Raw genomic sequence first — 12009 nt, forward strand, 5'->3', positions numbered from 1 at the left:
TTCAGTCCCTCAAAATCCCTCTCCACTCGATCCGCATCCGCTCACTTTCCAGCGTCTCGTTGGCCAGCCCATCCCGGGAACGTGAATCCCAAACGACGAGTCCCAGCGCGATGATGGCGCGGATCGGCAGCGCGGTGCGAGATCCGAACACGCTGAGCAACTACGATGAGTTCGTGACGAGGCATATTACGGCGAATCTGGAGGTGGATTTCGAGGGGAGGCGGTTGAGTGGGGATGTGGTGCTGCGGATGAGGAGCGTGACGGGGGAGGGGGATCGGGTAGTTTTGGATACGAGGTGAGATGATTGGAATTTACCGTTTTTGTTTAGTTGAGTTTAAGTTGCTTCTCTAAATTATTCGTCGAGATTTCATTACTGTCAAAGATATTGATTACACGAGCAAGAAATAAGTTCGAGAGATATGAGATATGCCGCAATTCGTTTTGGATATCGCCGCTTTAGGCATGGAAGCAAGGAGTATCTGAGAACTCAATTAGAACTACGTTTACTTATCATTTATATAGCTATGTCGATATAAAAGGCATCTCCATCGGAGGCAAGAAAGCAAGCTGGGACATCGCTCCCCGAGTCGAACCATATGGTCGTCCGCTCGCCATCCTCCTGGGAGACGCCGTCCAAAAAGATCAGGAATTCGAGGTCTCTATCTCCCTCAGCACCACCCCCGAATGCTCGGCACTCCAATGGCTAGGTCCTGAGCAGACTTCAAACGGCCAGCATCCCTATATGTTCTCGCAATGCCAGGCCATCCATTGCCGCTCGATCTTCCCCTGCCAGGACACCCCGGACGTCAAGGCGACTGTGGATATCAACATCCGCTCACCGCTGCCTGTGGTGGCGGGTGGCTTGCCCACCGGAACAAGAGACTTCCAACCCGGAAAGGACGGGAAGCGGGGGACGCTGCTCTACACGTTCGAGCAAAAGCTCCCGATCCCGAGCTATCTGTTTGCTCTGGCCAGCGGAGATCTAGCGACGGCGGCGATCGGACCGCGGAGTAGTGTGGTGACCGGTCCGGAGGAGCTGCAAGGGTGCAAGTGGGAGTTGGAGGAGGACATGGAGAAATTCATGGAGGCGGCGGAAGGGATTGTGTATCCGTACGCATGGACGACCTACAACGTGCTGGTTCTGCCGCCGTCATTCCCGTACGGGGGCATGGAGAACCCGATCTTCACGTTCGCGACGCCGACGATCATCAGCAAGGACCGACAGAACATCGACGTCATCGCGCACGAACTGGCGCACAGCTGGAGCGGGAACCTGGTGAGCACCTGCTCGTGGGAGCATTTCTGGCTGAACGAGGGGTGGACAGTGTATCTGGAGCGACGGATCCTGGCCGCGGTGCATGGTGAGGCGCATCGGGATTTCTCGGCCATCATCGGATGGAAGGCGTTGGAGGACTCGGTCAAGCTCTACGGAGCGGACCATGAGTACACCAAGATGGTGCCGAACCTTAAAGAGGTGGATCCAGACGACGCCTTCTCTAGCATCCCCTACGAGAAAGGCTTCAATTTCCTATATCACCTGGAAAAGCTGATCGGCAAGGGGAAATGGGACCGGTTCATCCCCCACTACTTCACCGTCTGGAAAGCCCGATCCCTCGACTCCTTCGAGTTCAAGCAGACCCTCCTCGACTTCTTCGCCGCCGACGCCGACGCCTCCCAGAAACTCCACGACCTGGACTGGGACACCTGGCTCTTCGGCCCCGGCCTCCCGCCGAAGCCTGACTTCGACGAGACGCTGGCCAAAGAATGCTACGCCCTCGCCGATAAATGGGAACGCCGCACCACCGGTGCCGACGCCTCCTTCGCTCCGCAACCCAGCGACATCGCACACTTCAGCGCCAACCAGACTGTCGTCTTCCTCGAGCGCCTCCAAACCAGCACGACCCCGTTCCGCCCCGCGGACATGGAGCTGATGGGCGCGACGTACCGACTCTCTGAGTCGGCGAACGTCGAGCTCGTGTCGCGGTTCTATAGCCTGGCACTGAAGTCGCGGGCGGAGGCGTTCTACGCGCCGGCGGCGGAGCTGCTGGGGACGGTGGGACGGATGAAGTTCGTGCGGCCGCTGTATCGGGCGCTAAATGGGTGTGATCGGCAATTGGCGATCGCGACGTTCGAGCGGAATCGGGGGTTTTATCATCCGATTTGTCGGGGGATGGTGGAGAAGGATTTGTTTGGGGGTCAGGGGTAGAGTGGGAAGATGCTCGGGGTTGGAGAGGGGGAGAGGTGAAGCGGACGCATTTACGGACGTGTCAATGGGCGGTGGGTAGTTGAGATGCTGTCTGGATGGGCTGAGGTTGGCTTGTCGATCTATCGAGACGGCATAGCTTCTTGGAAGCGTCGGTTGGAGTATTGCTTCTTTGAGGCTCCATGAGAACTTCGCAAGCCACTTGTCAAACCTGACAGGATCATCCTCTCCTACTTGCATGCCAGTTATGGGTTCCATCCCGTCCCTGCAGAACTACGGAGTATGTCAGCCATGTTTCCAGAGTGGCTCGAATTTACAAGGAGGGAACTTCATCGTCGTGGCTTACCCGCATTAAGTTTCTCTCCGCGGTGGTGTCAACGCTATCTCCTGTCGTACATATCCATGGCCCGTCCCATTCGGTTCGCTTCGTGCTGCTATACCTCTATCGTCTAGTAACATTTCCACCTAGATTTCAAATCCGTTTAGGTCCCGTTGGACTACCCGTATATGCGCCCTGCATGCACCATGCAATCCTCTGCAGAACGCAGTTCCTGCGAAAATTTTCCTTGCGGATGACCTGCGACTTGTCTCCGTTTGGGATCCAGTCGTTCTTCGGATAGGTACGCCATTGCTGACGTCGATGTTGTTAATCCATCGAGACTCGATTGCGGTATTCGGTGAATCCGTGTCAGTGACAGCGACGACCGCAAATCGGCGCTGGCCGATGGGGACGGCCTGTCTTTAAGCGCGTTCGAATTTGAAGGGAGTCGGCGACTGCAGCAGTCCCTGAACCGCACGCGACAGCGACGTGCTCTTTTCTACCAAGGTACAACCCGAATGATTTGACAGGATGGCCGTCTCCGCTTACGAGGCTCGTTCAGCGCGGGGTGATCCGCCTCCAAGGGAGTCCCCCACGATACATGCCGTAGTTCCGATTCAGGCAAGGCATCCGAGACACGCTGCACCTCGTGCGTTGGTGGCATTGGCGGTCGCGGCCAATGGGATGCGAGCAGAGATTTGTGATTTTACCGGCATGGGAATTCACTTGATTTGGGGCGATTATGGAGGTGGTGAAATTACAGACGGGAGCGAAGATGGGGAAATAACAGGGACTACCTAGGGCAGAGGCGTAAGGAGTGTGCTCGGTCTCTGTCAGATGCTGCGAAGTCGAGGTGCTGTATACGGTTTGGGTGAGCGTTACTATTGGGTGAGGATGCCTATTGATTGTCTGCCAAAGGGATTCATTGACGGTGTTGGAAGGATATTCGAGGCGAGAATCGAGAAACGCCACGATGGTATGGCACGTTTTATGTATAGGAAATCTTGTCAGGATGGGAAAAGAGTGCAATATCCGAACAGGGAGAGGTGAGCAAAAGGAAGCGGTCGGTCAATCAGTGATCGCGCTGCGAAATAATTAATGTAGCCAATATTATTACGGGGCAATGGGTGCGTTCGGAAGAGAAAAGACATCGGCTTGGGAATTATCGTCGACGAAATGGTTTCGCGAAGCGCGAGAGGATCCTTTCCATTTCAACCTGATACTGCAGGGCTGATGGAGATGAGATCGACGACTAATGAAGCCACTCCCCTAAAGATAGTACCTACAACCCCTTCACGGTCACACCGCTAGCAGTATACTATCTACCGTATGAGGTAGAGTGATCGAGCGATCTTGCAACGCGATCCTCGCATCCCATAATAATTCCACAATCCAACGTTTCCGCGGAGTTAAGTACTACAAGTGGTACCACCCAAATATCCAACGACTTGATAGCGACCTTATCTTCGGGTCTCGGGAACATATGGGAATGATACCAGACGACAAAGGATCGGGACAGCATCCAATATTCCGTACATCTCCTCGGGTCCGACTATTCGAGGCGAAGGGCGTCGTTTGTTGCATAGGAGAAGCGGGAAGTCTGCATTCGATAGTCCGGTCGATAGGGCCAGGTATGACAGGAGATAGCGTCGATTATTCCGATAGAGTCGCAAGATGCAAGTGAAGTAATTGTATTCAAGAACGGGAGAGAATCAAGAGATGTGCATCTATTAGTGCCTTTCTCACATCGCCGGCGCAGGAACGGTAACTACCTACTTACAGTAGCCAAGCCACGATTTCATTAGCATTACTGGAATACGATTCAGCACAGCTAGTTCCAGCGAGGAAAGCGAACCCCGTAATTACCATTTTCTCGTTCATATCGAAATTATATTGCGCCCCCACGCGCGGCTAGTCTCCCCCACGCGAACGGATTTCACCGTATCCTATTCGCATCCTGGTCGGACTCAGTCGTGACTAGTCGGTGGCATTCATTTCTGGGGTTCGAGAATCTGAATATGTAGGAGTTTTGTTTGGACCAAGGTTAGTTGTTGGTTGACTGAATAATGTATTGTTGCTACCGCTACATTGCCCCAGTGGTAAGGCGATGGACTCCGCGCCGTCTTGGAAATACAACTCGAGCCTCGACTAAATAATCGATAGTTCCCCCATTGTTTAATCGACCTGCAGGGCTGCATCGTGTTTATTCTGCTGGATTCTCGAACCAATCAGCAGGTCATTGAATCGACGAAATTCTTTGCAGTGCCTTTTGATTGGTGTTCGCGTTCAGCCCTGAGGACGGGTTTTGGATTCCCAAGTTCTTAGTTCAAGCATCGATCTCATAACTTCACTAACCTATCGGTCCTATTCCAGAGGATTTTGTCTATCCAGAGGATCATTGTCCGAGACAGTTTCCCTCCAGATTCACCTCAAGGCGGTCAACCAAGCCACTCTGAAGTTTGATACCAAACCTCTCAGACCGGTTCGCCGCAGCCTCCACATTCCGCAATCTCGGCGACCAAAAGCCTGAGTATACATAGCAGACTCGTGAAACAATTGCGTTACTCCTCCTCCCATTGACCAATCCCATCCATCCTCTACTCTCCCCGCAGCGATCTGATCAACCGCCAGTACGTAACTACGTAGCTTCTAACCCAGTCATCGCCTCAACGCCGAAGTGCACGATCTCCTAGGTGATCCACCGCAGACGCAAGGGAATGCACGCAATATGGAATTCACATCATAAACTTTCCGTCGCCACCGTGTTCGTTCCCCCCAAGACTCCAATCGAGCGGGCTGGTCGGTGGTTGCAGGACGAGGAAGCTCTCCGACTTGGGGAATTGCAATCTGCGAGACATATCTGAGTTCTTTTGGGGGAGCGTGCTGATATGCGCAGATAACCAAACCTCCTGGTAGGTACATATACGGTAATTACTTGTATCGACCAGAAAGGCGCTTGGAAGTTGGAACGGCTGGTAGGAGCATATTAGCACACGGTGCGAGCAATGCTACCGGGAACATCAACACCAACTGGAGTCATGGATGACCGATACGTATATCCGGAGGAGCACCAAGACCTTTTCTGTAAAATATGTCGCCGACTTCCCTTCTTTTTTTCCTTTTTCCCTTTTTTCCTGTGATACGGACCTGCCATCGAAGGGCTTTTTTTTGGGCGACGATCCCGAATCCGAGGACGTGGCTGTGAACGCCGTTGGTCGGTTGGTTGCAACTTGCTTACTTGCATCCCTATTCCGACCACCCACCAGGAACTCCGCATTTTCCGCATTTTCCGCGGGATGGCAGACCACGCCCCAGGCGGGAATGCCCATTCGCTACCGGGTTTACTCTATTGGAAGGGAGCGAGACGCTAACGTTGGTCATTTCTGCAGTTGATGTGCAGTGCGGAGGTACTTGATACGCCTTTTAATATGAACCTGCTTAGGTGGTTTTTGGTGGCGGTGGACGGGACCTTTCTGGTTTCCACGGTTGCAGTGCTGTGCCGCGACGCCGCTCTCTGCTGGCTGTGTCCCATAACCGAACTGGATCGATTCCTTCGGAATGGGATTTCCTTCCCGGATGCCCTAGACTGAAATCAAAGCCCATAGTGAGTGAGGAGAGTGGTGAGAGCCGCATATCGAAAGCCAAGGGGATTTGAAAGAACGAAAACGGACTAAAGCTGCTTCCCCCCTGGTCCCGTTTCCCTGCAGCTTGGCACGCTAGCTCGGCCGGGAGCCTGGGCATGCAATGTGACATGCAGGCTTGACGGCAGGTGCCCCACCATCCTCGAGGCTAGGAGGGAGTAGGGAGGGGCGTTCCCTCCCCAAATGCCAGGTTTCCCCCGGTCCGACAGTCCCCCCCTCCACGTTTCCCGCAATCCCGTCAGTCGCTGCTGCTGCTCCTGGAGTGGCAATGAGCAAGGGCCCGGTCGCTCAACTCTTGGCTGCGAAGGAAACGGCCTCCATTTGCAGCCTCCATTTGCAGCTGCCCTCAGGAAATCATTCGGAAATTTTCGATCCTCTCCTCAAGACGTATTTCTCCCCCACTCAGGTGACTGGCTATTGGTAGAATTGGCTTGACTGGCTTCACTGAAGTTGAGAAAGAGTAAGGGAGTTTGTGTGTCTGTATGTTCTGTCCAATCCAGTTCAGTTAAAAGTCTCCTGGTATGGTGGTGTCAACGTCTCGCGCAAGTCGCCTTTTCCCTGTCCTTACCTATTGTTCTTAGCACCCCCCAATTAAGATCGTTCCCGCAAATACCCATTTGGTCATTTCTCATCAATTCTCACTTGTCAATGGAATCCGTTCATAAGGACAGAAGCCCACGCCTGGTCCCCGCCATCGTTCTGAACCTCCAAAACCCCCATCCTTCTCCCCACGCCAACTCCCCCCCAACCACCAGATCTCCCTCCGCAGTCCACAGTCCACCCCCAAACTCTCACCTCCAATCCCTCGACGGTGGTACGGACTACCATTCACCACAGTAAACCAGGTCGTGCGCCTGTCCGCGCGTTGCCCCAAGAATTAAGGTAATTCGCTACTGTCCTGTATTCCTTACTCCACGTCCCTCCACGTCTACCCCATACTTGTCCCCGAACCGCTGTGGATGGTCTCTCTCGGCCCGCACGGAACGGGAAGCTTTCTGTTAGTGGTCGTCATTAGACATCGAGCGACCTCCGACAGCCAAAGCCAGCCTGCGCCAAAGGGAGAACGGTTCGACCGCCAGACACCTCGCACACACACCACCGTACGACCATAGGTGTATCTCTCACCACCGGATGTACTCCAGCATACCCGTCTTTTCCAATGCATTTCCGCTCTCTCCAATTCACCGTGACACTATTTCCTCATTCTGCGACCGTTGGGTATTGCGACTTCGATTTCTAATTTAGAAGTCCAGATCGCGTTTCGCATCGGCATGATCGCCGAGGCAGCGGGACGTTGCAAGTCACGATCCACCCGTCTGGAACCTGCATCCGGACGTTTCTCCGTTGAGAGGACCACATCCGACATCCCACGATCCACTCCAACTACTAGTACGCCTCAATAACAACGCCCGAGTCAACCAGACGATCTCTTCCCCGGAGTCTGAGCACGCGTCTTCGCGTTACTAACTCGGCCCGATCCTGGTGAACCTCATCCTCAATCAAGACATTTGGCACACGACACTCCATCGCACCTCCTCAGCACAGCTCCTCTCCGCCCATTGCGCGGACCAGATCATGTCTGCGCAGATCCTCCCTTTCCCCGTCGGTAACCCATTGACCTCGCTCGGGGACAGCAACAACACCACTTCCACCAACCCTCCTCCATCACAATACCCCACCTACCCATACTCATCTCATCCCCCTCCGACTCCTCTCCATCCCTCCCTCCCCCACCACCCGTCTCCCCCGGTGACCGCCGCCAACCCCTCCATGGCCCACGATCCCATGGACGAATCCGGCCTCCCCGTCTCGCCGACCACCTCGCACGACGATACGCGCGGCCGACGTCGCGATCGAGCGGGCAGCGATGACGGGAACGGGGACGGCGACAGCAACGGCACGGGTCCGGGGTCCGCGGAACATCCTGGGTCGAGCAAGAAGCGACGGCGCAGTCGGAAAGGACTGGATAAGAAGTTTGAGTGTCCGCATGAGGGGTGCGGGAAGAGCTATTCGAGGGCAGAGCATCTGTATCGGCATCAGTTGAATCGTAAGTGGCATGCCTGTTTCATGGTCTTTTCAATCTATGCGTTGAAGTCAATATATGGGAATAGCTGGATTCGATGTGAGGGGCTGCGAGCTGGAATATGGTGATATACGTCTCCAGCTTTTGAACAGCGCGAGACTATCGTTCATTGGAGACGTAAGGGGTTCCACCAACTTGAACAAGCGCAGGCGTACCCTCCGGACCATGAAGTCTTCGATCCGTGCTCATTCATATCAAGTACCAGGCACATCAACTTGGATCTGAAGTCGACGTGTCAAAGGGATTCCCACTATTTGCAGAGGCTAACTCAATACTAGACAACCCGAAACAGATATATCACTGCGATTTCCCCGAATGCAACCGATCATTCGTCCGCCAAGACCTATGTGCTCGACATAAGGAACGCCATACCGCTCGAGGCTCTCAACTCCTCCGCAAAGACACGTACATGACGAACACCAATGCGAACCATATCGTGAACAGCGCACTTAGTCAACAAGCGTCTCGAGTTGTCCCGTCCGGGAGCCCACCGTCGGAGCGACCTGGAGATCCTAACTTCCAGAACAACTCGTCCTACCCAGGCGCACAATCTCAGCGGTTAGTCGAACGCCCCTTTATCACACCGTCCCCCGTCCTTGCTGCAACCACTTTCGCTCCTCACTCGGCCTCTCCGCGCGACCACTCCCTGCCGTCGCCCTCATTCGAGGCTGCCACGCTCTCCAGCCGGTCCCGGAGCGACGAGAGTTACCGCATGTTTGACGCTGGTCCTCGCGCCATCCCGGCCCAATCGTTCCCCAGCCCGCAACGGCAAACCTCATTCGGCAGCGGAGGCTACGGCCAATTTGCGGGCTCCCAATTGAATCCGCCCTTAACGCCTACGTCGACCACCAACTTACCTGCTCTTAGTCTCAACTCTCCCTACAATTCCGCTTCCGGACAGTCCCAACCGTTCCGTCCCCCGAGCCAATCCGGCTACCAACCTTCCCCTGGCGCAAACAACTTCCAATCAAACGCTATGTTTCCGCCGATGTCGACTCTCCCTCCTCCGAGCTACCCAACCATGAGCCCGGCTACTACGGATGGAGCTTCCTCCAAAAACATACCCGCTCAAAGCTCGAACGCGATGGAGACCGAATATAATCCAATGAACCAAGTCTCAGAGACATTAATGGAAAACATACCTAACTATGCCATGCCGGTTTTTGGGGGCGATGGATACAGCCGGTCTCCATTCGCCATGGCGGATGACTTCGCTGCTTGGTTATTCAACAACGACTCCACCGTCAATCCTGGGGTTTCGCCGATGGGGTATAGTGGGGGCGTTTCGGGGATGATGGCCCAAACTCCGGTGGGTTTCCAGGCTCCATACTTCAGCTACGATCCGACGGTGAGCGGATGGAACTCGCAACCGGCGCCTCCAACGCATCCGATGGCCGTGAACAGCATCCTCGACACGAACATGGCGCAGTCACTGCTGTCTGAAGAAAGGAGACTGCTTCTCATCGATTATATCGACCAACACTTTGTTCACGGCGGCCGTCTCATGAAGGCAAAGCGGGACGAGATCCTGGAAGGAAACCGAGATGACGACAATCATCTCCTCAGTCTACGGATGATGCAGAAATACATTAGCTCGTTCTGGGACCATATCCATGGCCAGATGCCGATCCTGCACAAGCCAACGTTCTCAGCAAACCAGTGCTCGGAATTGCTGTTGCTTTGTATTATGGCGCTCGGTGCCTCGTGTCTCGATAAGCGGTATGGCATGTCCATGACGACCAACTGCGCCGAGTTAAGCAACTTTTTGGCCTGGCACCTCCGATGGGAGATTTTCATGCACGAGGATTTCAGGCCGCCAGCAAAACTATACGTCTTCCAAGCGCTATTACTCCTCGAAACGTTCGAGAAGATGTTCTCCGACCGCGCCTTGCACGAGCGGGCGCACATCCACCACGCCACGACGCTCACGCTCATGCGTCGCGGCAGTTCGTTGATCGGTCGCCCTGCGTCCGACTCTCCGCCAAGCGTCAAGGATCCGAAGACGGAGGGACGCAAGAGCCACGCGAACGTGTCCGGAACCAACACGCCGGACGACTGGTGGAACAAATGGATCTCAAACGAGGCGACTCGTCGCGTGGCGTTTGCCGCGTTTGTGATGGACTCGATCCACGCGACCATGTTCGGCCATTCGGCGGTCATGGTGGCGCACGAGATGCGGTTGCCGCTCCCCTGCGACGAGACGATGTGGTCCGCCACCAACGGCGCCGACGTCGCGCGGATGGACCAAGACCTGACCCGTAAAGGCATCAAATCCATCACGTTCCTGGAGGGGTTGAAAAAGACACTCAACGGGCAGGCGGTCCGTACCAACTCTTTCGGCCGCACCATCCTCATGGCCGGCCTCCTTAGTGTCAGTTGGCACATGAACCAACGCGACCTCCAAGTGTCCTCCCTCGGCGGCGCGCACGCGCTCGGCGGCCGCGACAAGTGGCGCGGCGCCCTCACCCGGGCCTTCGACTACTGGAAGCAAGACTTCGACACGGCGCTCGCGAAAACCAGCGAGCTCGCCCCCACCACCTCCACCTCCGCCTTCTTCAACAATAACCCCCCCGCGCCGTCCGCCCCCTCCCCCTCCCCCTCCACCTCCTCCGAACACGGCGACTATGTCTTCGAGTCGCGCATCGTGCTGCACCACCTCGCCCACATGGCGACGCACGTGGACATCGTCGACTGCCAGATCTTCGCCGGTGCGACCCGCCTCCTCGGCCGCTCCATCACCCCGCAGGACTACGCTGGCGCACAGCGCCGCATGAAAGAAGGCTGGGCGCCGTCCGCCCGAGCGCGCGACGCGACGTTCTACGCGCTGCGGTTCCTCACGCAGGTACTGGTCCCCGAGGAGGTGTCGTCCGGCGGGTTCGGAGGCGCACCGGAGTTCACGTACTCGGCACGCGATGACGTGTTGCTCAACCGGCCGTGGGTGCTGTACTTCGCGATGCTGATCGTGTGGTCGTACGGGTTCGCGCTGGACGGGGCGATCCGGCCGCTGTACGGTCTGGGATCGCACGGGGAGCAGGTGCGCGACATGCAGGGGTTCCTGCGGCGAGTGGGCGGGGTACGGGCGCCGGATGACCTGGCGACGGTGGCAAATCGGAACGCGTGCTTGGGGATGTTGATTTTGTTGCGGGATATGTTTCGGCAGGCGAGGTGGACGTTGTTGTGGGAGGCGAGTAATTTGTTGGGGAATTGCGTGGAGAAGTTGACGGGAGAGAGGGCGTAGGAGGGTGCATATAGTTGGCTATTTCTCTTGGGGGTGTCGTCGTGAGCGAGCGATGACGGATGGACGGTGGGGCTTGGGACGTGTTCCCAATATACATGTTGATGACCTTTCCTTCTTCCTTCTCTTCTTCCTCGTGGAGTTCATGCTCCGTTTCTTTGTTTTCCACTCAGCCAGTCAGTCCGACCAGTGGGCTCCTCTCCCGGTCGGCAGATTTTCACGACGCGTTCATGCACATTACATTACATTACACCTCAGCTCGGGTGGTTGATGGGTGTTCTTTAAGCTTCTTTGCCTTGGGGAGAGGTCGCTTTTGGGGAGGCATTTGTTGTTGGTGGATGTTTGCCATAGTTCTGGTTGGTTGGTTGCGTGGGCGGTGAATTGTTGCAGCGTACGAGCAAGCGAAGTCGGTGGATCACAGTCTTTTCAGTATACCCATTGATTTCGCTTTTGCCTGGTGGGGCGATATACGTTTTTCGTTTTTGGCTTTCTCGCGTCGGGTGGGTGGGTGGACAGGCAGCGAGCGTC

At 55.6% G+C, this 12009-nt stretch overlaps 2 protein-coding genes across 2 annotated transcripts; both read left to right on the forward strand.

The window, feature by feature from the left end:
- Nucleotides 1–113: 113 nt before the first annotated feature.
- P152DRAFT_448626 (leukotriene A-4 hydrolase) lies at nucleotides 114–2206 on the forward strand (the record flags this gene model as incomplete). Its single annotated transcript, XM_033678070.1, has 2 exons — nucleotides 114–295; nucleotides 523–2206. The coding sequence occupies 2 exons, from the start codon at nucleotides 114–116 to the stop codon at nucleotides 2204–2206; spliced, it is 1866 nt and encodes a 621-aa protein (XP_033534942.1).
- Nucleotides 2207–7948: 5742 nt separating this feature from the next.
- Nucleotides 7949–11484, forward strand: P152DRAFT_395639 (uncharacterized protein; the record flags this gene model as incomplete). Its single annotated transcript, XM_033676315.1, has 4 exons — nucleotides 7949–8210; nucleotides 8525–8698; nucleotides 8756–9155; nucleotides 9321–11484. The coding sequence occupies 4 exons, from the start codon at nucleotides 7949–7951 to the stop codon at nucleotides 11482–11484; spliced, it is 3000 nt and encodes a 999-aa protein (XP_033534943.1).
- Between the last annotated feature and the right edge of the window lie 525 nt (nucleotides 11485–12009).

Source organism: Eremomyces bilateralis (genome assembly GCF_010015585.1).
Source record: "Eremomyces bilateralis CBS 781.70 unplaced genomic scaffold P152scaffold_7, whole genome shotgun sequence".
NCBI lineage: Eukaryota > Fungi > Ascomycota > Dothideomycetes > Eremomycetales > Eremomycetaceae > Eremomyces > Eremomyces bilateralis.